We start from the raw sequence: 25,223 nt of genomic DNA, 5'->3' as shown, positions 1-25,223 counted from the left end.
AAAAAAAACTTTCAGGAAGCTTGATGTTCATTTGAAATATTGCATATGATATTTTATATTACATTATATTTGACAAATGGGCTGTAAAGGGTCATGGGTCGCGCAGCTAGAGTGCGGCTACAGGTCTGCTGCCGTCTTCTGATGAAAGGTGAGTCACATGTGAGCAGCCAATCAGCTTCCTGCTGCTGTCGGTCAGTGGCTCTGGCATTTCTGGAGTGACCTGGAGTCTGTTACCATAGAAACCAAATGTTGAAAGAAAAAAAAAACGACCCCCTGCCTCTGATTGGATGAGGGCTTACTCAATGTTGTGATTGGATGTAATTGAGCAGAAAGTTCAGCTCTCAGGTCAGCTGGTAACATCAATACAAACAAAAGGGAAATCACCGAAGTGAGTGTGTGTGTGTGTGTGTGTGTGTGTGTGTGTGTGTGTGTGTGTGTGTGTGTGTGTGTGTGTGTGTGTGTGTGTGTGTGTGTGTGTGTGTGTGACAGAGAGAGAGAGGATTATGGGTGATGAGTTCAGCCTGACTGAAAGCTGAAGGTCACTAAAGAACAGGTGTGTGTGTGTGTGTGTGTGTGTGTGTGTGTGTGTGTGTGTGTGTGTGTGTGTGTGTGTGTGTGTGTGTGTGTGTGTGTGTGTGTGTGTGTGTGACGTCAGAACCAGCAGGTGGCGTGTTTCCTCTTACTTGAGGGTGGCGACGCCTTCAGGTGTAGTCGGTTCGTTGAAGCGTCTCATGTACTCGTGCATCTCCGGGAAACTTTTCTTCATGTAATCCTCGGCGCTGCTCTCCCTCACCGTCCCAAAACGGAAACCCCGGGATGGGTGGTGCAACTGTCGCACCACCACCGAAGGAAGATAGATAGATAGATAGATAGATAGATAGATAGATAGATAGATAGATAGATAGATAGATAGATAGATAGATAGATAGATAGATAGATAGATAGATAGATAGATAGATAGATAGATAGATAGATAGATAGATAACTTTATTTAATCCCCAAGGGGAAATTTTAAATGTCACAAGCAGCAGCTAAGGGAAAATACATAACAACCACAAGACAAAACACAAATCACAGAAACACAAAAACAAAATAGCTACCTAAAATGCGTAAAAACATAGTGTATAAAAACACGATAAATAAATATATAGCTAAAAAAGTTAAAATGCATGAGTAGGTTCAGAATGTGAGGGTGATTCAAACTTAGGCAGTGGTGAAAAAAATGAAAAGGTCAGGCTAAATAAAGCTGGTTTGGTCACTGGTAAAACTTGTTTTTATGATTAATTTTATAAGTTTCTGCATGGACGTCAGCTCGTAACCAGGGCAACACAAACTCTGTATGAAGAGACAGAGACGTTTGTAAAGGGGAATTGGTTCTTTGAAAAGGAAAAGGTCACGTCAGTCTAAATGAAGCTGGTTTGGTCACATGGTGTCGTCTGTCGGGTAATTACCGTTTTTTACAATCTGGACCTTATTTCTAGCATAACATACGATCATTTACTCGGTAACACTTTAATTGAAGGTATCGTCATAAGAGCGACATGACACAGTCATGAACGAGCCGCTCCCGGAAATGCAATTCATTTCATTTCTGAGGGAGAGTCTGGCCTCATCCCCGTTGTAAGCGTTTGGCCTGAAACCCTCAGAAGGCCGAGCCAATCAGCGTCGCCGCTGTGATTGACACAGCACGTTGGCCAATCAGGGACCAACTGGTGCAAAGCCCCGTCACTACACCAACTTGCTGATTGGCTGAATGGGGTTGTCTGTCAACGCTACTACTCCCACCCAGCTCCCGCCCAACCCAAACGCTTACAGGGGGAATGAGGCCAGACTCTCCCTCAGAAATGAAATGAAATGCATTTCCGCGAGAGGCTGGTTTACAAGGCTAGAATAGCACTAGCATATCATAACTAAATATTGGTGAAATGAAGGAGTTTCTCTGCAGATAATGTGTTATTTAGAGGCTGCATTCTGCTGCCCTGTAGACGACGACTTGTAATGACACCAAAGTTATCTGGGGGAGTAAATGATCGGATTTTATGCTTGAAGATGCAGATTGTAAAAAACGGCAATTCCCCTTTAAGGCGACACAATGTGACCAAACCAGCTTCATTTAGACTGACGTGACCTTTTCCTTTTCAAAGAACCAATTCCCCTTAAAAAACGTCTCTGTCTCTTCATACAGAGTTTGTGTTGCCCTGGTTACGAGCTGACGTCCATGCAGAAACTTAAAAAATTAATCATAAAAACAAGTTTTACCAGTGAAAGGCATCGTTTCATCTTGTTGATGTTTTTTGTCACTATCATTTTTGGTTCATCCTGATGAAGAGCAGCTGATGCTCAGTCAGTCTCAATAAACAGACCATTGATACTGACAGATACATGTATTGATTAGTTGAAAAGGAGTCAGTGCTGGTTGGAGCAGAGAGGAGCTGCTGTAGAAGATGCTAATGACATGTTTAATGAGCAGCTGCAGTAGATCAGAGCTGCTCTCTGAGTCTGTGCACATTAAAAATAAAAAGCTAATCACACACAGATGGACATCTAGTTAACCCCCTCCTATTCCCCCAGCCCCCCACCCCACCCCACCCCCCAGCTCCCAGCAGCCTCGGCTGAATAAACACTCAAAGACCTGTTTCATGCTTCAATCAGCTGCTGAATTAAAAGTGTAATTAGGGCGAGGCAGGTGATTCACAGAGCAAATTTAATCTGCAATTATTTCCCGACAGGAAGCAGAGAGTGAATGAACAAAGAGAGTTGGTGGCCGAGAGGCTCGTCCTCAGCCGGCCTCTCTCTCTGTTCCCGCTGCCTCCTGCAAACTCTAATTAGGACAAAAAACAGCCCGGGAACATTGGAAACGATGACCATGAAGAAGCAGCTCGGACCGAACTCCTCTTCTGTGGAAACACTGCAAGACACACATTTCTACCTGGCTCCTGTAAGGAAGTTTGGTCTCTCTTACATGTAGCCCTTTTCCACCGAGCTGGTTCCGGCCAGTGCCTGCTTAGCACCGGTTCTTTGCTTTTCCACCGCCTAAGCACCGGTTCTTGGTTCTTAAAACTGGTTCCAGACCAGCACCAACTTCTTGCTGGGCCAGAGCTAATGCTGCGTTCATAACAACTCGGAGGTCGTAATTCCCAACTCGGAAATTTCCAACTTCCGACATCATTGCGTTCACGCTGCAGGAACTCTGAAGAGAAAAAACATGGATACCTGAAGGAAGTTTGGCGTATTGTGGCTCATAGCTGAATACCAAAAATCAATGCAGCAGTAAATGATGTTTATTTTGGAGGAGAGGAGACGCTGCAGATGAGTGCACATATAATGTTATGGCCTTGATAACAGTTAAACGTTATTTCCGTCACATACGAGGACCGCAATTTCACACCATACAACAATCAAAGCTTAATATAAACGTATTTCATATAGGCTACTGCACTAATACACAAAAATTAATTAAAGACAATTAAAATGTCTAAATTCTAACCGTTTAAGACGAGGGCCGCCATGTTTTGATGTTGTTGTGACGTCAAGTCGGAAAGTCGGAGCTCTGATACGATACCTGAGTTTCCGACCTGTAATTTCAGAGTTTGACGCCGTTCAATTAATTTTTTACAACTCGGAGCTCGTTTTTTTCCAACTTCCGAGTTGTCTTGAACGCAGCATAAGAACCGGTTCTTCCAGGGGCTGGCAGCAGGGTTACCTTAGCAACAAGACCAGTGCTAAGATATACAGACACGTTATCCCTTACGTATTAAGTTTGTTTATCGATGTACAGTAAACACAGTTGAAGCTAACTAGCTGAGCTACAGGCGGTGGCTAACAGCAGCTAACGCTCGTATCAAAACATATCGCCGTCAAACATAGTTGCCGGTCGCAGCGATTACGGCGAAGACGGCTGCTTTTTCCTTCTTTTTTTCAGCCGGGTTTAGAGTTATCGTTAATTAAAAGTCTGTGCTTCCACGTCACCCGCAGGTCGGACTGGGTTTTAATTTTCTGGTCCGTTTATAACTGTAGCAGGCAGCAAGGACAGGAGCAGCTCCTGGATGGGGAGCCTGGCTCTGACTTGGCTCCTAATCAGTGGAATAGCAAAGTGGTTCTTTGGAGGCACCAGAGTTGAACCAGTTAAAGGGCAACTTCGGTTTTTTTCAACCTGGGCCCTGTTTTCATATGTTTTTCTGTATATGTGAGTGATGGATAATACTTTTATTGAAGTAGCTGCAGTATTGAGCCGGGCAGGCAGCCTGCAGCCCAGCTAACGCTCTTCAACCGGGCAAGTGGCTCCCGTCAAAGTTCGCCCTATAAACGGGCATTTTTTTCACACTGACAGGCTCAGATAGTTACAATGAGTGTCCGACAACATACTAGAAAGGAGAAATTAACGTATGTCTCTACCTTTAGCACGTCTCTTCTTCTTCTGACTGGCAGTAGTCATCCCGGTCAAAGTGGTCACAGCTTTTGAAAGCTGCGCGAAGAGCAGCCCAACATTTTGTTGTTAATTTGTAAATGCTCCGGTCGTCTCTCTTCACCTCAGTCAGGTAACAGTATTCCCCACCGGTGTTTTGCCGCGAGTTATCGTGAGATTTCAGAACGAGATTTCTGGCGTGGTGAGATTTGGACACAGATCACAGCAAACAGCGACCTCCAGCTAAAGGTAGAGACATACGTTCATTTTTCCTTTCTAGTATGTTGTCGGACACTCATTGTAACTATCTGAGCCTGTCAGTTTGAAAAAAATGCCCGTTTACCGAACTTTGACGGGAGCCACTTGCCCCGTGGAAGAGCGTTAGCTGGGCTGCAGGCTGCCTGCCCGGCTCAATACTGCAGCCACCTCAATAAAAGTATTATCCATCACTCACATATACAGAAAAACATATGAAAACAGGGCCCAGGTTGAAAAAAACGAAGTTGCCCTTTAAGCACCAAACCAGCGCTGGAACCAGTTTGGAGGAAAAGAGGTATATGAAGTGTCAAACTTCGGTTCTGCTCTGGACGACTGGAAACACGAACTCACCTTGGCGTCGTGGATCCCAGAGACCTCCTCGAAGGTCTTCTCTCCCACCATGACGGCGGCCAGGTTGGCGGTGTAGCTGGACAGCACCAGCAGACAGAAGATGGCCCACAGGTTCATCAGGAACCGGCCCGTCCAGCACTTGGGCGTCTTGGAGGAGACGGTGCGTCCGAACAGGATGGCGTAGCACAGGTTCAGAGCCGACGAGTACGAGAAGACCCGCACCCTGTTGCGTCCGTGGGGCGTCATACCGAACGGACTGTTCCACTCGTACAGCGTGAGGAAGAGCGCCGTGATGTGCAGCGCCACGAAGATGCCCACCCACATGGACCAGTGCAGCGGCCACATGAAGGCTCCGATGGGCGCCGCCGTGTCCTTGCTCCTCACCAGGATGCCGAGGCTGGTGGAGAAGAAGGGCGAGGTGAAGTCGATCACCTGACTCCGCGCCGAGTTGATGCTGAAGGAGGTGACGGCCATGTCCGCCAGGCCGTTCAGCAGATCCCCCACCAGCCCGGTCCAGCGGCCGCCCTTCCACGCGCCGTACTTCCCGTCCCCGACGATGTAGAGGTCGAACTCGAAGCCCAGGTCCTCGGCCAGCTTCTCCAGCAGGTCGATGCAGTATCCGTAGCAACACTTGCTGTGGTGCGCGGGCAGGACGCTGCCGTTCCCGGCGGCCACCTCCCGGAACGACCGCTCCAGAGTCTCCGAGCTGTTGGTGCCGGCGTCCAAGCAGAACTGGCCGGCCGGGCAGCTGCCTTCGTCGTCCACATCCCGCGTGAACACAAACGGGTGTTCGACCAGAGTCACCACGCGGACTCGACTCCCCGCCACCGGCAGCCCCGCCCGCCAGCGGCCTCGCGTCCTCCCGCCCGACGCCTCCGCCCGGTGCCGGTGTTTGGGTCCCTGCCAGACTCCCTGGTCCTCCACCTCCAGCCGACCCCCCTCCCAGCTGCCCACCGTCACCCAGGTGGGCTGGCCGAGAGCGTCGCGCCGCAGGCTCCAGATGTGGAACCGCTTCGAGGTCAACACCTGAGACTGGTTCTGCTGGACCTGGACCGGACCCGTCAGACCAGAGAACGACGTGTTGAACAGGAACCTGCAGCACAGGAGACAAACAACAGGTCAGACTGGTTCTAAAAGACGGTTCTGCCTGAGGAAGACTCTGAGGTTCAGCCTCTTAACCCAGTGTTTTTTTACTTAAAGCAGAAGTAAGCGGAATATTTGTGTTAATATAAGTCTTAAATAGTTATATCTTCCGACAGCAATCACTTACATAGAGTGTTTGGTCTGAAACACGGGTCCGTCAGTCACTCTGCTCTGCTGTCAGCCGAGGAGAAAACTTTCCTTGTATCCTACAACCTTTATCCAATGAGGAGAGAGAACGGCATAAAGGGGCGGTCCTCTCTGTGTGTGCAGCCAAGGGATGCGCGTGAATGTGGTGACGTAGGGACGAGGGCGGGGACTGCTAACTCCATTGGCTGACAGGAAGTTAGCCAAAACCACCGGATCGCTTACTTCTGCTTTAACCCAGTGTTTTTCAACCACTGTGCCGTGAGAGTTCATCAGGTGTGCCGTGGAAAATGGTCAAATTTAACTTAATTGATCCAAACTAGGGATGCATATTTAGAATTTTTTTTTAGACCGATAACCGACGCTCGTAAACGATTGTAAAGGCTTGACAGCTCGGTGTAGCTGTCACGGTATAACAGATACTCTATAGCTCACCTGGTAGAGCAGCTTGCACCGTGAACAAGGACTATATTCCAGTCTGGGATCGAATCCCAGTGTGCAGTTTTACGCTAAACGCGCTGAATCGGTCAGAGGGGTGGCTGGGCGGGGCAGCGCAGTCTCCGCCCACCCTCCAGAGGCGCATTGCTAATGAGCTGCTGGTGCTGTGCAGAAGAAGAGCCCTGGGAAATGGCACAGGTTTTGTGATTTTGGCTAAAAACTTCATAATCACAATTTAAAGACCACAGAGAATGTTTTATAATAACCAAAAAGGGTCGCGGGAGGGGGACTTTAAGAGGATATTCGACGATGTGTTGTTTTTTTTCTTCTTTTTTGCCGATAATAAAATGAAAATCCACACCAGAACAGCAGAGCGCTCCTCTAGCTCGTCTGTGCAGCTGCAGGTGAGCGACTCTTTTATGTCAATGGGTGTAGAGGGCAGAGGCCTGCACAATGACCTTGCTTAGCAATGTCCATTACTGAGTCAGAACAAACTAACTACACTGTAAAAGACAAAATTTGTATTATATTTACTGTATTAGGCTGCATTGTGTCATTTTGTAACACTGAACAAAATGTGCCGTGGCTCAAAAAAGGTTGAAAAACACTGTCCTAACCAGTTTCCTTTGGATCACGTAGATCAGATCTGTGCTAAACTGTGTAGGACACATTAAGCCTGTGCTGTGTACCTGCTGAGGCTTTACAGTCAACAACCATCAGGTGATCTTTGTTCTTCTAATACACAGATCAGACGTGGATTTTAGAGTCAGAGAAGCGAATAGAAAAAAAAAAAACCTGATCCGTCACAAACAGTGTAAATACTGATTATGGACTGTGATGAGCGTCTGAGACCTTCTTATTAAATCTCCTACATTCCTGTTTCTCTTTCTTTTCTTCTCCTTTCTCTCTTTGGAGCGTTTAATCCGTCCTCAGAGGTTTTTATCTCTTAGCCTGAAATTTCATTTACTGTGAATGTGTTTGATCTTTTTCTGTCAGGAAACGTGATGCAGCAGTTAAACCTGTTCTCGCCTCGGCTGCAGCTCGGCGCTTCAGCTCACTTCACTTCACTTCACTTCCCGTCTCCTGCTTTTTTTTTTTTTTTTGCCTGTTTTGACCTTTCAGTCTGTTTATCACACATTGGATTTCTGCCTGTTCCTGGATCTGTTTGCACTGAACAACCATCCCATAATCCCTGGACCTACGGTATGTGTGAAGTGACTGAACTATGAGCTTTGCCTCTGGTGTCTGTGTTTGAGACCCGTCCCCCGAGCAGCAGCTGTGACCGGACGATCTGGACCGAGATGAACCAACAGACGTTTTATTTGTCCTCCGTCCTCCTGTGGGTTCTCACTGACTGGCTTCGGTCTGACGGTGGCGTCCTTCAGGCCTCAACTCTGGGATTATTTACCTCCCGAACATCCATTTATTCACGTCCCGTCTTGCCCGTCGGCTCGACAACATGTCACTGAAGCACTCGCTGGCTGACTGAAACGGCTGAAACACTGAAACTCATTTGTGCAAAAATTAAACGAGCAAACGTCAACATTTCGCAATTAAATCTGATAATGAACCCTGATTATGAATCTAGCACATTATTATCTATATCAGCAGCAGCAGCAGCAGCAGCAAACATGAATACTAATCCTCTGTGGCCACTTAGTTTATCTTGGTTTGATAACAGAAGTTATTAAAATAAGCAAACTGCATCTCTGACGTCGTGAGCCTGAAAAAACCCAGAAAAAACTCAAAACATATAATATAAAAAGTGACAAAATATCAATGAAACTGATCAGTGAACAGGTTTCTGGTTCATGAATGTGAAGAACAGATTGACCTTACACTTATCAGACCTCGCCTCCACAACTTATTTATCTATCTATTTATTTTACTGATACAACTAACATGACAATGCAATCTAAAAAACTGTATTCTCATTTACATATTCAATTGTTTCTTATATAAGAACATATTGTTTCTTATAGTCTATATTTATCTTGTATATTTATTCACAATACATTTATCTTTATTTTATCCTCTTCACATTCTCTTTTGTTGCAGCAGCTGTGGCAGGAGTATCCCTGGGAATGGATCAATAATAAATAATAACGATACACGTGCAGTATGACACTTTAAATGTTAGTTAGTGCAGTAGACATGACTCATCAGTGTTTGCTTCATCAGGATGTAAATGTGACACATTTACATCCTGATGAAGCACTCATTATCTCCTCCCCCTCATGTGGACTAAGGGCTGGGAGAAGTTTCAGAGTCCTCCGTGGCTTCTCTGAGTTACAGGGGGTCTCGGCGTAGCAGTGCATGTCCATATAACGGTTGCAAATGGATACCAACTGTCTTCGTAGCAAAAAGACACCAAAAAACATCCAAATGCCTCCATGCTGCTCGTATGTGGAAGCTTCTCGAAGCTCTTCTTCCCGGTTCGTCAAATTTGGACGAACTGGGAAGAGGAGCTTCGAGAAGCTTCCGCTACAAAACAAGCTTGAAATATAGACTTATTTAATTTTTCCGGGACAATTTCGCATTTCAGGGCTTCAATACAAGACGGACATTACATACAAGAGCATGGATGGACATGCAGCGCTGCACGGAGCCCCGCTGTAACTCAGAGAAGCCACGGAGGACTCTGAAACTTCTCCCAGCCCTTAGTCCACATGAGGGTGAGTAGATAATGAGTGAAATTTCAATTGTGGGTGAACTATCCCTTTAATAATCATCATCAATCACAATAAAAGGTAATGAACCTACTGCTATGACTATAGAGGTTATGGTGATAGGAGAATTTGCCAAAATGTTGAACTGTCCCTTTAATGTGCTGGTTAGGGCCAGTTCCTCTAATATCATGAGCCCTGAGTTCCACCGTCTAATGACGACATGAGATGACGTAATGAGTTACCTGGACAGGTAGTGTCCCGACGACGGCGCCTCGTGTTTGTCGGGTTTGTCGTAGCAGTTCACCACGTTCTGAATCAGGGCCAGGTCCGGTCTCACGGCGGTTGCCGCGGCGACGGCCCTGCTGATGAGCCGCAGGGCGTCTCGGACGTAGAACTCCAGCGGCTTGCGGTCCACCTGCCCGTAGGCCAGCAGGCCGAGCGGCAGCCCGATGGTGTGCAGCGCGTCGGGGTTGAGCGGCAGGCCCAGCACCCAGTGCACCGTGGGTAACGTGAGGCCGAGGTCCTGGGCGCTGCGCAGCACCGCCGCCGCGCACTGCAGGTCGGTGCCGAACAGCAGCACGGTGGCCGGCGCCGGCAGCGGCTTCTGTCTGAAGTGTCGGGACAGGAAGTCGTGGATCTGCGTGTCGTCGTGGGCCGAACGCGTCAGGTTGAGAAGCGCCCGCGGCTGCCAGGAGAGACCGCCGCCTCCACCGCCGCCACCGCCGCCGTCCCACAATGCACCGCTCCGACCCTCCAGCAGCCGCAAGAGGCCGCGAGCTTCCTCCCAGCCCTGGCACAGAACCACGGTCCCCTCCCGCCAGCCGGACCGCTGCAGAACCGTCAGGAGGAGGTCAGACAGACTCGACTCTGGAACGCCGGCCGTCATCTGGAGATGGAACTGGTTCTACACAGGAACAGGAGGACCAGCAGGAGGAGGAGAACCAGCAGGAGGAGGAGGACCAGCAGGAGGAGGAGAACCAGCAGGAGGAGGAGAACCAGGAGAACAGAGTTCAAACATGTTAGAGAGGATCAAAGGATAAACAGAACAGAATAAATTATCCATAAAAAGCCCAGATAACCTAGCCTAGAAATTGTTGTTACATAATGCACCAAATGATTACATTTTCTTCGTAAAAGAAACCCCGCATTTTGTAATAACTGATGCAATATGTTAGCCTAGAAATCTAGCTGCACCCTAGCGGCAGCAAATCTCTTTGCTCCGTAGGTGGGTCTAGAAACGAGCCATAGGAACTTTTTGAGTCTCGAACACCGTTTGTGTTGACCAATCACAGCGCTCTATCTGTTTAGAGAGTCGTTGGGCGGGCTTAACACGATGACAGCGACAGACTTGCAACGGTGAAAAACATGACAAGATGGAAAGGAATCGTTTGAATCGGCGTTGGCATCAACTTTGAAAGAATTAAACTTTGTCATTTTCTTTAAAAGTTGAGCAAGAAACTGCACTGAAGTCATTCATTTCACCGACAGAGAACCACAGAAGAACAGAGAACCACTGAAGAACCAACAAAAGAACCAACAGATGGATCAACGGGGAACCACTGGAGAACAGAGAACCAGTGAGGAACAAAGAACCAACAGAGAACCAGTGAGGAACCAACAGAGAACCACTGAAGAACAAACATAGCAGTTTCACACTGGCAGGGCTCCGGCACGGTTCTGGTTCCCGAACACAACTTTGAACCGGCCGACGCGTTTTTTCCTTGTGAACCGTGACATCATCAGTGGGCAAGTCACTTAAGACTGTGGTGTATCTGATTGATCACTCTGTGCTCGACTATGACTGTGATTCCAGGTGCTCGGTGATTGATTGGCTGTTTGTTGTGGTTGAGTTAAAGTGAAGCACGAGTAAGGCCGCGTTCAGACTGCAGGCAAATCTGATTCAAATCTGATTCCTTCTCATATCCGATTTTTAGGGCTGACTGTCCACACTGTTTTTAGCAAGTGTCCAAATCGCATTTGGCTCTGTTCAGACTGGGCCACATTATTGACCCATCTGACAGGTTGCTGTAGCAACAACGTCGGAGCGGAGGCTACGCCGTATGTGACAGGCGATGCCTCCCGGACGCAGCGGCTGCAGCACCGGGCAGATCAGCTGCAGTACGGTGATCTGCCCGGTGCTGCAGCCGTACTACCCCGCTAGTTTCAACCTCAGCCCGCCTGGTGTGTGTGTACATGTACGTTTAGCCTACCAGAGAGACTGGTGTGCATGTGTGTGTGTGTGTAGCCACAGAGACGGGAAACTCCAGCACCCCAGAGCTGGGAGCGCGCCGTCGCCGTCATTCCTGTCACCGACAACACGGTAGTTTGCATAAAAGAAAAGTAACAAGGAGGAAATTGATATTTAACTGGAGCTCACGGGACCTGTAACACAGTGACAGCGCCGCGGAGAGTGACGTCACGGACAGTCAAAACCGATTTGAGTGTTTGGAGCTGTTCAGACTGAGACGCATCTGTCCAAATGCGATCTGAAACTACCTCCCGGAGGTGGTTTCGATCCGTTTTGCAAAAATCGGATTTCATGTGATTTGGGACTGTTCAGACTTAAAAAGAGCCATCCAGTTCCAATCTGGATGGGCAAAAAATCGGATTTTGGCTGGCAGTCTGAACGCGGCCTAACAGCCTCGCCTCCGAGAGTGTCATTTACTAGAGCGACCCACAGTTCACACTTTAATAAGAAACATACAATAACAAAACTACAACAAAGACGAGCAGGAAAGCAGCAGGAAACCGTCACCATGTTCTATACAGTAGCTTAGTAAAATAAAACTTAATGTACCACAGCTTTAACAGAACCATCTACCAGAGGAACTGATAGAACTCGTCTCTGCACCTCAGGTGGGTTCAGGTGAGTTCAGTCCTGTCACCATGGCGACCAATTTTTTGTCCCTATTGAGAGCGACACTGTGACGGTTTGATCTCAGGCTGCGTTCGTCAGGTGTCGCAGGTTCGATTCCCTGCAGGTGGACGTCCAGAATGAATCAGCTGGCGACAATAAACTACAGGAGAAGAAAAGAAACGGCAGAGAGCAGGAGAGAGATATTACAGATCAAAGAGATGCCCTCTCTCTCGCTCTATGTTGTTATGGCGATGCGGGACACGTCCTCCGTCACCGTGGCGATGCTCTGACAGGCGGATCTTTAAGGATTTAAAGTGTCAAACCTGCGAAAAGAAAAGAACGTCTGTCTGAGGATAAATTAACCCTGCTGCATGATGGGAAATCTGACGGCGCTCGTTCACCTCGACTCACCTCACCCATTTCTTATTTTTCCTACTTAAAGGGATAGTTCACCCAAAATTCAAATTTCACTCATTATCTCCTCCCCCTCATGTGGACTAAGGGCTGGGAGAAGTTTCAGAGTCCTCCGTGGCTTCTCTGAGTTACAGCGGGTCTCGGCGTAGCAGTGCATGTCCATAATGGATAAATGGATACCACTTTTCGTTGTAACAAAAAGACACACCAAATAACGACCAAATTTGACGAACCGGGAAGAGGAGCTTCTGCTACAAACAAGCTTGAAATATAGACTTATTTAATTTTTTTCTGAACAATTTCGCATTTCGGGGCTTCAATACAAGACGGACATTACATACGAGCAGCATGGAGGTATTTGGATGTTTTTTGGTGTGTCTTTTTGGACGAAGAAAAGTGAGCTCCGTTCTCAACCGTCATATGGACATGCAGTGCTGCACGGAGCCCCGCTGTAACTCAGAGAAGCCACGGAGGACTCTGAAACTTCTCCCAGCCCTTAGTCCACATGAGGGTGAGTAGATGATGAGTGAAATTTCAATTTTGAGTGAACTATCCCTTTAATCAGGTCAGTGATCAGGTTGTTGGTCTGTATTGAACATTGTGTTGCGATGAGTTCACTCAGGAACTTGTTCCAACAGTTTGTGTGTTTTGCCGACTGAGGCAGGAAACGTTTCCTCAGGAGAAATAAAATCGGCTGAGTCCTCGCTACTGTTTCTGCTTTTATACTATTTCTCTAAACAGCTGAATACAACCGGTCCACACCCCTAGGGCTCGTCTGTCCCAGGGCATCCTGGGTAATGTAGGAAATCACTGACTGAAGCAGAACTGGTGTTTAAAACACGCGCTCACCCACTGCTACCAAAGAATAACAATCAAAGAATCAATATCCAGGTCAGTGGAGGAACCAGACCTCGGATCAGTACGTCCTCTCACAACCACCAGAACAGCCTGGTCAGTGACCACTGCAGCTCAAATCCACCAGACACACCGTCTGTCACATGATCCTGTATCAGAAATACTAAAGATTATACAACAGCATCAACTACTGAAGATCAGAGTCTCTACAGAGCAGATCAACAGATCTAGACTGGAACATACAGACAAACCAACAGACCAAAAAACCAACAGACCCAGGATGGGACAGACCAACCAAAAGACCGGGGGCCTCATTTATAAACCTGGTGTACACAAAACGGGGCCTGAAAGTGGCGTACGTCACTTTCCCGATGCAAAGAAAAACAACTTGACGGGAAGATGTGCGCACCCCTAAGCAAACTCTGACTCATGCGTACTCATAGTTTGGAAGAAAAGGGGAACTGGCGACACAGGCGGTGGTGAATTGAAGTCAGATTGAAGAAATGTAGAATGAGAATAACAATCATGTTTTTATTTTCGCCCGTCACACAGTTAATTTCAACCCGTATCGTGCGTTAAAGCCATGATTTAATTCAACAGTGTTATTTTGCATTGGACTGAGTCATTGTTTCAGAAACATCTACTTGGAATCGAACTAGAACTTCAAAATCAAGAAATTACGTCATGGTCTCAAGCATCGAAGTCAAAGAGAGGATCGACGATCACCCCGACGATTTGACCATAGTGCCTAATGTGATACATTATGGAAAATGCATCACTTATATGTAGCCCATCTTTTGAAATAAGATTTTCTGTATAAAATTTGATGAATAAAACCAATGATTGTAGACTTGACTAGTCTGAAAATGGAATATAGGCGTCTGTGCTGTAAGAAAAAGAAAAAGAATCGAGAATCGAATCGAATCGTGACCCTAAAATCGAAAATCAAATAGAATCGAGGATTTGGAGAATCGTGACACCCCTAATCACCACCGTCTCTCCGTCATGTTGTCCACTCCCAGAGCACAGGGGAAGGAGAGAACGGAATAAAGCATCCAGTCCTAACGTGCTGTCAATAACTAGATATTTTCCTCAGATACTGTGAACATATGATTGAGAGTCAATTAAATCTCAAAGCCAGGGGGGGAAAAAAGCCAGTAATTGTTCACACAATCATTACGTTCTGTTTCCTTGTTATCAATTCTACTTCATGCTGTTCATCACAAAAACCAACATAAAGAAAAGTGTCACGTTTGTTCATTCTTCACTGAATGAATGTTGTGTGTGTGCCGAGGGTATTTATCTGTCTATTTATATGTATATTGTGTTTTTGCCTTCTATTGTTATGTGGTGCTGGGACAAACAAATTTCCCTCCTCGGGGGATCAATAAAGTTAATTCAATTCAATTCAGAATGTATTTCAGGATTGAGGATACCACTAACTGATTCAGCTAATTATTCAAAGTTTTATCGATCAGTCTAATTACTGTAAATGTATAAATACAGCGGTGAGCCCCGTGCGTATTTCTGCACCTGCAGCCAATATTCCAAACAACAACAGAACAAGATCACGTCAGGCTCATTTATATGCAGAACACATTCCCGAGGTGGTTTGCATTGACCATCTACAGTTAAAAAAGAGCGTGCAGGGCGACGTGAAGCCGATTCAGCTGCACACACCTGTAGACACTCTGTGATTTATGATTACAAGCATGCGAACGCAGGGTTTTTAAAATCTGAATATATTTTGGCGCACGCACCTTGGCTTTTGGGCGTACGTACACTTCTAGTAATGATCCTATGCACAATTTTATAAATGAAGCCTCTGGACTGGACCAGACCAACAGAACCAGACTGGAACTGGTCTCTGCACCTTGAACCATTTGGCTGTGGGTGTTTTTCCCAACATGGCACTGAGAGTCAAAGCTGAATATCAAACTCCTCTAACCTTTATTATGCTTGATGGTTGAGAGGTTAGAGTACATGTTGGCATATGATTGCTGGTTCAATTCCCGACTGAGACGACCTTTACTGCAAATCATTCCCCCAGTCTCTCTCCTGTCTCTCCTGTCTCTCTTCACTGTTTCTATTTAAAGCAGTACTAAAGAACTTTCAGTTTTGGTTGAGTTTGGCGGCGCCAGTGGACCAAAGCGGTAGTGTTTTGCCTGAAGGAAGACTCCATTGCCCATGAGCACTAGTGCGTAGCGCCGTAAACATCCTGATCTCCCGGTGCATGGAAATTAACAGAAGACGTCCAAATTGCGTTTCTGTTACCAGCGGATCATTTCACAGTAAACACACATACACAATCCGACAGAAAGGTGCAGCATTGCTGCTCCCTCCTCGTCGTGACTCGCTAAAGTGAAAGTGAAACTTAAGTGAGAGCAGGGTTCCTACCATGCTCCTCAAAGTTGCTTAGTGCCAGTGAAAGCGATACAGACCCCCTCAGGCCACGACAGAGGTGTCATTCAACCTGTTGTAAGTCGATGTACCATCACAAAAGTTATGAAAATATTTTATGAAGGTTGAAAAGTTCCTTAGTGTTGGTTTAACAAAGGTATAAAAGAAATATCTTTAAAAAACATCTATAAGCTTGAAGACATGAAAAGAAAAAGTATCTGAACTATTTCACCTGAACAAATAAGTTTCAGGCTTGTGACAAATGACTGCACAGCAAACCAATAAAAACATGAAGCTTCAAATGACCAGAGGTAGAGAAACACTCGCCACCACAGACAGAAACCGTGTCAGGAGAGATTACGCTCACAAAACTGGCTGAACAGCGGTCGGGAGCATTAATACCAAATAAGTTTCCAAAGTGTTGTAGGTCTGTTGAAACTCTATGTGGGTCTGTTGTCGACTCTCAGGAACAAAGTGAATCAATAAAACAGAGAAACAGAAATGAGATCAAAGCTCGGAATCAGAGTGAAAGAAAGAAGGTGATTCAATAAAGTCTGAATAAAATATTAAGAGAAGGAGATGAAACGCCAGAAGAGATGAAAGGATCCTCGGCTGAAACACAAACCTGGTTTCATTCACACAGAAGAAACCGAACAAACAGCTGACGGTGAAGATGAGACCGAACAGGTGACGATGTACCAAGGAGGAGGGAGGAGGAGGCAAGGCAATTTTATTTGTATAGCTCGTTTTTACAAACAGTTTGTCTCAAAGGGCTTTACATGGCATCGTAACAACATCCTCTGTCCTTAGACCCTCACATCCACTGAGGAAAAACTCTAGGAAAACCCTTTTAACAGGGAAATATTGGAGAAACCTCAGGGTGAGCAACAGAGGAGGGATCCCTCACCCAGGACGGACGGGTGCAATAGATGTTGTTACAGACAAGAGGGAGGAGGATACAGCTGAGAAGAAGAAGCTTGAGTGACAGATGGGTCTCTGATTATGTGACGTTTTCAAAGCGGCGCAACAAAAATATAGTTGTTGTTTTTTGTTTGTTTGACATTGATATAAAAAGCAGAGATTTGATCGTTTTAATTTGATAGTACACAAATATTTATCTGAGCGTATAAGTGAGATGAGATGGGCAGGCGACTTTCTTTTGTTGTTCTTCATTGTCATAGTTGCCTTTTTGTGTTGTCTACATTATTATGTGTAATGTGTACTGTTATTGAACTGTTTTTATGTCTATGGGACTCTGGACGGAAATTAGCATCCTGCTATAATCCGGCACATTTACATGTTTTTGTCCATTAATGTGCACTGTCATATCCAAATAAACAAATAAAGTAAAGTATTTGTCGTCATTTTACAAAAACAGAAAAAAAGGGTGGAATCAGCTGATTCTACTGAATTGTTTTGGCCCAATATGTTAATGAAGTAGATTAAAATGAAAAAGATATTGGGAAATCATAAAGGTGAATTTGTGCTGGAGAAAAAAAAGATACCAAACATGGGTGAACATTCTTTTATGTGGTGTAATATAAAGGTAAAAATGAAAAGTATTCAAAGACGGCCCTAAAGGATTAATGTCTGTGGCCCAGATGTTTCCTCGGGCGTGTGTGATACTGGAACAGATGTGAGAGTCGTCTGCATAGAAACAGATGTGAGAACTGGAGAATAAAGTAAAGGAATAAACATCGGGCTTCCTGTCACTCACACATTTATTTCTATCATATAATCAACTGATGTGTTCTGATGCGTCACTAACCATGTTTCCATCCACTTGTCGATCGAATTATCTGAAGATTGATAAAAATATTAATGTGTGTAACGCCGGTTCAAGTACTTAGACCTTTAAATCGAATAAAAAGCTGTGTGTAATGACGTAATGTGCTGTTTTGTGATCATGTTGGTTTATCATCGAATTGTTTTCTTGCAATTTAAGTGTTCATTTTTGTACTAAATTTGTACTAAAGGACGTCCATCCTTCGTCTTTAACCGATTATCGGAGGTGCTAGAATCGTTGCCTGGAAACCACTGAGCCACACGCACGCCAGCCAAGTTAAGTTGGTAAATAGGCTGTTGCTTATAATGCAAAAAAAAAAAAGAACAATAAGTCCTTCTGATATCTTTAATTCCTCACTGGTACAGGCTACTCACACAAACCGGTTTCGACGGTCAGTTTTCCTCAGTGTGTGAAGTGTCAAAATGCTGTGTGGGAAATAAATACCCAGCATTCCCAGCTGCACAGCTGTCCGCCATCAGGCAATTAGGAGCAACAAGCAGGATAGCCATAGAATTACAACACAAAACACAATCTGTAGGCATCACGAGGCCAATATAAAGACATATTTACAATAAATATACTATAACCATCCACAAATATACAAGATACTGATAGAACGTGGGTGGTACAGTAAAGTATATAAAGCACCACTGGTCGTCAGAGCATCTTATTGATTCCTTATCCTATATTTATTCCTTCTTCTTTGTCTTTGTTGCTTATAATGCAACATGCCTGTCATCAGGAGACAGTGGTGTGTAAACAGCGTTTTGATGTAGATGGTGTTAAATCTTCACACACCAGAGGAACCTGTCACCTGTTGGTTTGTGAACGTCAGCGCTTCAAACTGTTTCTGGGAAATGGTGACACTTCACATGACGCCAGTCTGTCGCCTGTTCACCTCCATCTTTCTTTGTTTACTCCAGCGTGTCTTTGAACAGCTGGATACGCAGCAGAACTGACATAAAACATGATCGCAACTCACACTGATCCAGCAAAGAACTGGTTCCATCAGAATTTGTCGCATAAACTTTGTATCTATCAAGAGAAAATCCGATGAGATCGACCGTATTAACTTTTTATCAATTTAATTGAATTTTACTGTTTCAATGAGGCATTTTTAATTAGATTTTGCTTAATGCGAATAAAAACCTGTGGATGGAGATGTCGTTGTCTCAGCAAAACAAAGTTCTCAGGTAACTAATTCCTTTATCTCTGGAAAACAGAGCAAACAAAACTTATGGATGCTTCCATATAGTATATCCATATGTTATATACTATAAGGATGATGACTGTGTTCCTGTGACAGTGAATGACTCGACAGAATATCTAAAAAGAGTAAAAATAAATCAATAAATCAATACTGTAGGATTATACAGACTGAAAATGTTATTTACATCTACATCACATTCCTGCTGAATATGCAAATAAATGTGTTTTATTGAGGTGAGTTGTGGCTCTGGTGTGTCGTTGGTGTGGAGATGTGTGTGTGTGTGTGTGTTGCTGTAGCCTCTCAGTGTGTGTGTGTGTGTGTGTGTGTGTGTGTGTGTGTGTGTGTGTGTGTGTGTGTGTGTGTGTGTGTGTGTGTGTGCAGGTCTGAGGCTGCAGGAGTTTCTCCTCCGTCGTTAATGTGAAGTCGACTCACGACACAAACACAGAGCGATGATGAGAGCTGACAGCTGAGCCGCCGGCTGCTCCGTCTCTTTAAATATTAACAGCTCGTTTGTCCTGCTGTAATAAGCACTCATTACTGTGAACCACACGCACACACACACACACACACACACACACACACACACACACACACACACACACACACACACACACACACACTAACATGACCACAGTAGGTGTGTCTTTGTGTGTGTTATAAAATGTCCAGTCTCCTCAGGTCTGTTGTGTTACAGCTGATAATGAGGTGGAAGAGGAGGAGGAAGAGAAAAAAGAGGAGGAAGAGGACGAGGAAGAGGGGGAGAAGGAGGAAAAAGAGGAGGAGGTGGAAGAAGAGGTGAAAGAGGAGTAGGACAAAGAAAAGGTGGTGGAGGAGGAAGAGTAGGATGAAGAGGAGGGAGAGGAAGAGGAGGACAAAGAAGATGAAGAGGAGGTGAAAGAAGAGGAGGAAGGGGAGAAGGAGGAAAGAGAACAGGAAGAGGAAAGGAGGAAGAAGAGGAGGAGGAGGATAAAGAATAGGAGGGGATGAGAGAGGAGGAAGAGAAGGAGGAGAGAATAGGAGGAGGAGGGAGAGGAGCAGGAAGAAGAGGAGGAGAAGGAGAGATAGGAGAAAGAAGAGAAGGAATAAGAAGAGGAGGGGAGGAGGAAGAGAAGAGGAGGAGGAGGGGGAGGAGGACTACAAAGAAAAGGTGGAGGAGGAGGAAGAGGAGGAAGAAGAAGAGGAGGAGGAAGGAGGAAGAGGAGGAGGAGGAAGAAGAAAATTGAGAAAAAGAGGAGAAGGACTACAAATAAAAGGAGTAGGAAGGAGAGGAGGAAGTGAAGGAGGAGGAAGAGGAGGAAGAAGAAGAACAGGAAGAAGAAGAGGAGGAAGAATAGGAGAAGGAGAGATAGGAGAAATAAGAGAAGGAAGAAGAAGAAGAGGGGAGGAGGAAGAGAAGAAGAGGAGGAAGGAGAGTAGGAAGTGAAGGAGGAGGAGGAGGAAGAGGAAGAAGAAGAAGAGGAGGAGGAGGAGTGAGAGGAAGAAGACAGATGAAGTATCGATCAGGGTTCAGTGGTGGTGCTCTGATCCGACCCCCCAGGGGACCGGGACCGGGACCGGGACCGGTGGGGCCGCGGGCGGCTCGGATTAAAAAAACAGGCCGAGGACAAAGACCTTCCGTCTCCGTGGCGACGTGCCGGGGCTCAGAGGCTCGGCCCCCGACAACACGAGAGCCGTGGTGAGTTTTATCAGCAGCTCTCAGCAGCTCGCCGCTTTGTCCCACGGAGCCTGAACGCATCACGGCCGACAACCAGAAACACTCCCAGACGGAGACGACACACACACACACACACACACACACACACACACACACACACACACACACACACACACACTCCTCCGACTGATGGGGGCCAAGCACCGGCCACCGCCTCCCCCCATCCCCATCCCATCCAACACGAACACAAATACTGGTTCCCATGGTGACAGCTGAGGTCACCTTCAGACGAAACACAATGAGCACAAATGTGAAACATCCAGTACAGTCTGATCACACACACATACACACACACACACACACGTACAGATGTGTGTGTGTGTGTGTGTGTGAGAGGTAATGGAGTCACAGTCACAGATCTCTCTCTCTCTCTCTCTCTGCAGCTCCACCGAGGCTGAGCAGGCGGGCGAGCGAGCGAGCGCGGGGGGAGGAGCGGTGACATCACGGCGGCGCTGTGACAGCTGCATCAACAGTTGCAGCATCAACTCACTTGATGAAGAGGAAACGAGATCAAAGAGGAAAAACATCTGCAGGCTGAAGGTTTAACTCTCAGGCAGGAACATGAAAACCAGCAGCAGCCCCAGGGGAGGGGTGGGGGTGGGGGGGGGGGTGGGGGGCAGTGTGGTTACCAGGGCAACAGGCCAGGGTTGGGGGGTGCGGGTTGGAGGGGTTGGGGAGGTTATCATAGTAACCCTCAGTAAAAAAGCTAATCGGTGATGAAATAAGAACAGAGAAGTTTCTTCGAATGTAAAAACCACGTGACATCATCACGACATGACATCATCACATGGAGAAACAAAAAATGGAGGGTCTTGTTGGAAATATTATGGTCTGTCCAGCCTGAGACATAAAGTCACTGGTGTTGCTGCCATAACTTGACCTGCTGCTCTTCTTCTGGTATCTTCCAATTGATTATTAGGTGAAACGAAAGAGCATGATGATGATGATGATGATGATGATGATGATGATGATGATGATGATGTATAATACTAAGCAGTATAATGCCGGGGTATAATAGGATGGGGTTAGATGACGGGGCAGTCCTGCCTCTGTGCTGTGGAGCTCCGTCTGCCAAACGAGCTCCGAGCTCCTGATTTATTCTGTCAGAGAAAATCTAATAAGTGAGGAAACAGTTTGAGTTTCAGTGTTTCACATCATCATTTAGTAAAGTGCAGCCTCACTGAGTCCAGACTGAGCTGAGGAGGAGGAGGAGCTGCATGCAGCTGCATGGAGATACTGAGACACTGTGGTGTGGAGACCCCATCAGACCCCCATCAGAGACCTCCAACAACACCAGAGACTGAAAACACCAGAGACCCCCAACAACACCAAAGACTCCCAAGTTACACTAGAGACCCCCAACACCAAAGCCCCTTCAACAACACCAGAGATGCCCCAACAACACAAAAAAATCCCAACAACACCAGAGATCCCCAACAACACCAAATACCCCCAACAATGCCAGAGATCCCCAACAAGACCAGAGATCCCCAACAACACCAAATACCCCCCAACAATGCCAGAGACCCCCAACAACACCGAATACCCCCAACAATGCCAGAGATCCCCAACAAGACCAGAGATCCCCAACAACACCAAATACCCCCAACAATGCCAGAGATCCCCAACAAGACCAGAGATCCCCAACAACACCAAATACCCCCAACAATGCCAGAAATCCCCAACAACACCAGACACCCCCAACAACACCAGAGACCCCCAACAACACCAGAAATCCCCAACAATGCCAGAGATCCCCAACAACACCAGAGACCCCCAACAATGCCAGAGACCCCCAACAACACCAGAAATCCCCAACAATGCCAGAGATCCCCAACAACACCAGAGACCCCCAACAATGCCAGAGACCCCCAACAACACCAGAAATCCCCAACAATGCCAGAGATCCCCAACAACACCAGAGACCCCCAACAACACCAGAAATCCCCAACAATGCCAGAGATCCCCAACAACACCAGAGACCCCCAACAACACCAGAAATCCCCAACAATGCCAGAGATCCCCAACAACACCAGAGACCCCCAACAATGCCAGAGACCCCCAACAACACCAGAAATCCCCAACAATGCCAGAGATCCCCAACAACACCAGAGACCCCCAACAACACCAGAAATCCCCAACAATGCCAGAGATCCCCAACAACACCAGAGACCCCCAACAATGCCAGAGATCCCCAACAACACCAGAGATCCCCAACAACACCAGAAATCCCCAACAATGCCAGAGATCCCCAACAACACCAGAGATCCCCAACAACACCAGAGATCCCCAACAACACCAGAAATCCCCAACAACACCAGAAATCCCCAACAACACCAGAAATCCCCAACAATGCCAGAGATCCCCAACAACACCAGAGATCCCCAACAACACCAAATACCCCCCAAAACACCAGACACTCCCAACAACACCAAATACCCCAACAACACCAGAAATCCCTAACAACACCAAATACCCCCAAAAACACCAGACACCCCCAACAACATCAAATACCCCCAAAAACACCAGACACCCCCAACAACACCAGACACCCCCAACAACACCAGAGACCCCCAACAATGCCAGAGACCCCCAACAACACCAGAAATCCCCAACAACACCAGAGATCCCCAACAACACCAGAGATCCCCAACAACACCAAATACCCCCAACAACACCAGAGATCCCCAACAACACCAGAGATCCCCAACAACACCAAATACCCCCAACAATGCCAGAGATCCCCAACAACACCAAAAAAAAACCCAACAACACCAGAAATCCCCAACAACACCAAAAAAAAACCCAACAACACCAGAAACCCCCAACAACACCAAAAACCCCAACAACTCCAGAGATCATCAACAACACCAGAGATCCCCAACAACACCAAAAACCCCAACAATGCCAGAGATCATCAACAACACCAGAGATCCCCAACAACACCAAAAACCCCCAACAACTCCAGAGATCATCAACAACACCAGAGATCCCCAACAACACCAAAAAAAAAACCCAACAACACCAAAAAAAAACCAACAACACCAGAAACCCCTAACAACACCAAAAACCCCCAACAACACCAGAGATCATCAACAACACCAGAGATCATCAACAACACCAAAACCCCAACAACACCAAAAAACCCCAACAACACCAGAGATCATCAACAACACCAGAAACCCCCAACAACACCAGAGATCATCAACAACACCAGAGATCATCAACAACACCAGAAACCCCCAACAACACCAGAGATCATCAACAACACCAAAACCCCAAACAACACCAAAAAAAACAACAACACCAGAGACTCTCCACCCCATCAGAGGAAGGAGGTATAGAGGAGGAAGACCAACAGAAGCCCGAAACTCTTTTGATGACATTTTGAACAGCAAGGCATCATGGGAGTTGTTGTCACCATCACAGTTAATAAAAACTGACTGAAACAACACACCAACAGATCTTTGACAGACTACAGAATCACACACCCCGCCCAACATGTCTCATGCCCCCCCCCCGAACCCAAAGCCCCCAAAGTCAAGCTGAAAAATAATTTTCTGTTGAGTGTCGTACTGTCATTTATTTTCTGCTCCTCATCCAATCAGACGCGCTGAATTAACTCACTGTTTGTGTGTGTGTATGTGTGTGTGGAGATAATGACATTTGTCACACTCTGTAACGTCTGGAGAAACTGACCTGGCAAGCAGCCATACAGTATTTACCCAGCATGCATCAGCACTGTAATGACTGTGACCTTCGTTTTAATTTGATCAACAATTACAAGTGTTGCATCACTCGACCTTTGACCTCTGCTCCATCTCTCCGACCTCTGTTTACGTGACATCATCCAGAGTGGGCGGGGCTTAGACCCTTCACATGGCCCACCTGGTCCACCCTCTCCTCCAATGGGATCAATGCTGCAGGACCTAAGGGAGGAGGAGGAGGAGGAGGAGGGGGAGGAGTCCAGCTGGCCGTGGGCCCGTGTGATTGGACGGAGCAGTGATGACCTCATGTAAACAGCGGTTGTAATGGATTCGGCTCATTGATCCGTCTCTGCTCTTTAATCAGCGTCTGGACTCGACTCAGCTTTTAGTGAGATGAAGCTTCAGACTGAGACCGGGCTCCGTCTACGCTAACTACACTGTCACATGTTGGCCCCGTCGCCACGGTAACAGACGTGACCCCCCCTCCCCGTATGTAACGCCACACGCATCGGAGCACACACACACACACACACACACACAAAAACATGAGCCTGTCACATGAGTCAGGTGTGTTTGTGTCACAGGTTCTGACATCAGGACTGTAGTAACGTTTCCATCAGCGTATTGAGATGTGAATCTAGATGTATCACATCGGAAAATGATGATGGAAACGCCGTAATTCGAATTAAAATCCCCTGATTCGCACAAACTGAAATATGCTCGCTTGGGCCGGGTTTTGGTTGATTCCAATGGGATGGAAACAGCTGTATGCGAATTAAGTGTGACATTATAGTGCACTATCACCCCATCTGCTCCCGTGTTTGCAGTTCACTCACACGACAACGGGCGCATGACGTCCATCTGACTACCCA

At 46.5% G+C, this 25,223-nt stretch overlaps 1 protein-coding gene across 1 annotated transcript in view; it reads right to left on the bottom strand.

Moving 5' to 3' along the window:
• The window catches only part of grin3bb (glutamate receptor, ionotropic, N-methyl-D-aspartate 3Bb), a gene marked incomplete at both ends in the record, with an annotated part of 49,700 nt that overhangs the window by 9,829 nt on the left and 14,648 nt on the right, over positions 1-25,223 (bottom strand). The window contains 3 exons of the mRNA XM_083970951.1: positions 684-829; positions 5,015-6,107; positions 9,651-10,312. Coding sequence (XP_083827077.1) covers positions 684-829; positions 5,015-6,107; positions 9,651-10,312 — 1,901 coding nt within the window. The remainder of the gene's footprint in view (positions 1-683; positions 830-5,014; positions 6,108-9,650; positions 10,313-25,223) is intronic.

The sequence above is a fragment of the Trachurus trachurus genome (assembly GCF_905171665.1).
Source record: "Trachurus trachurus genome assembly, chromosome: 4".
Taxonomy (NCBI): Eukaryota; Metazoa; Chordata; class Actinopteri; order Carangiformes; family Carangidae; genus Trachurus; species Trachurus trachurus.
The sequence above is the reverse complement of the archived record's forward strand: the minus strand, read 5'-3'. Positions and strand labels throughout refer to the sequence as shown.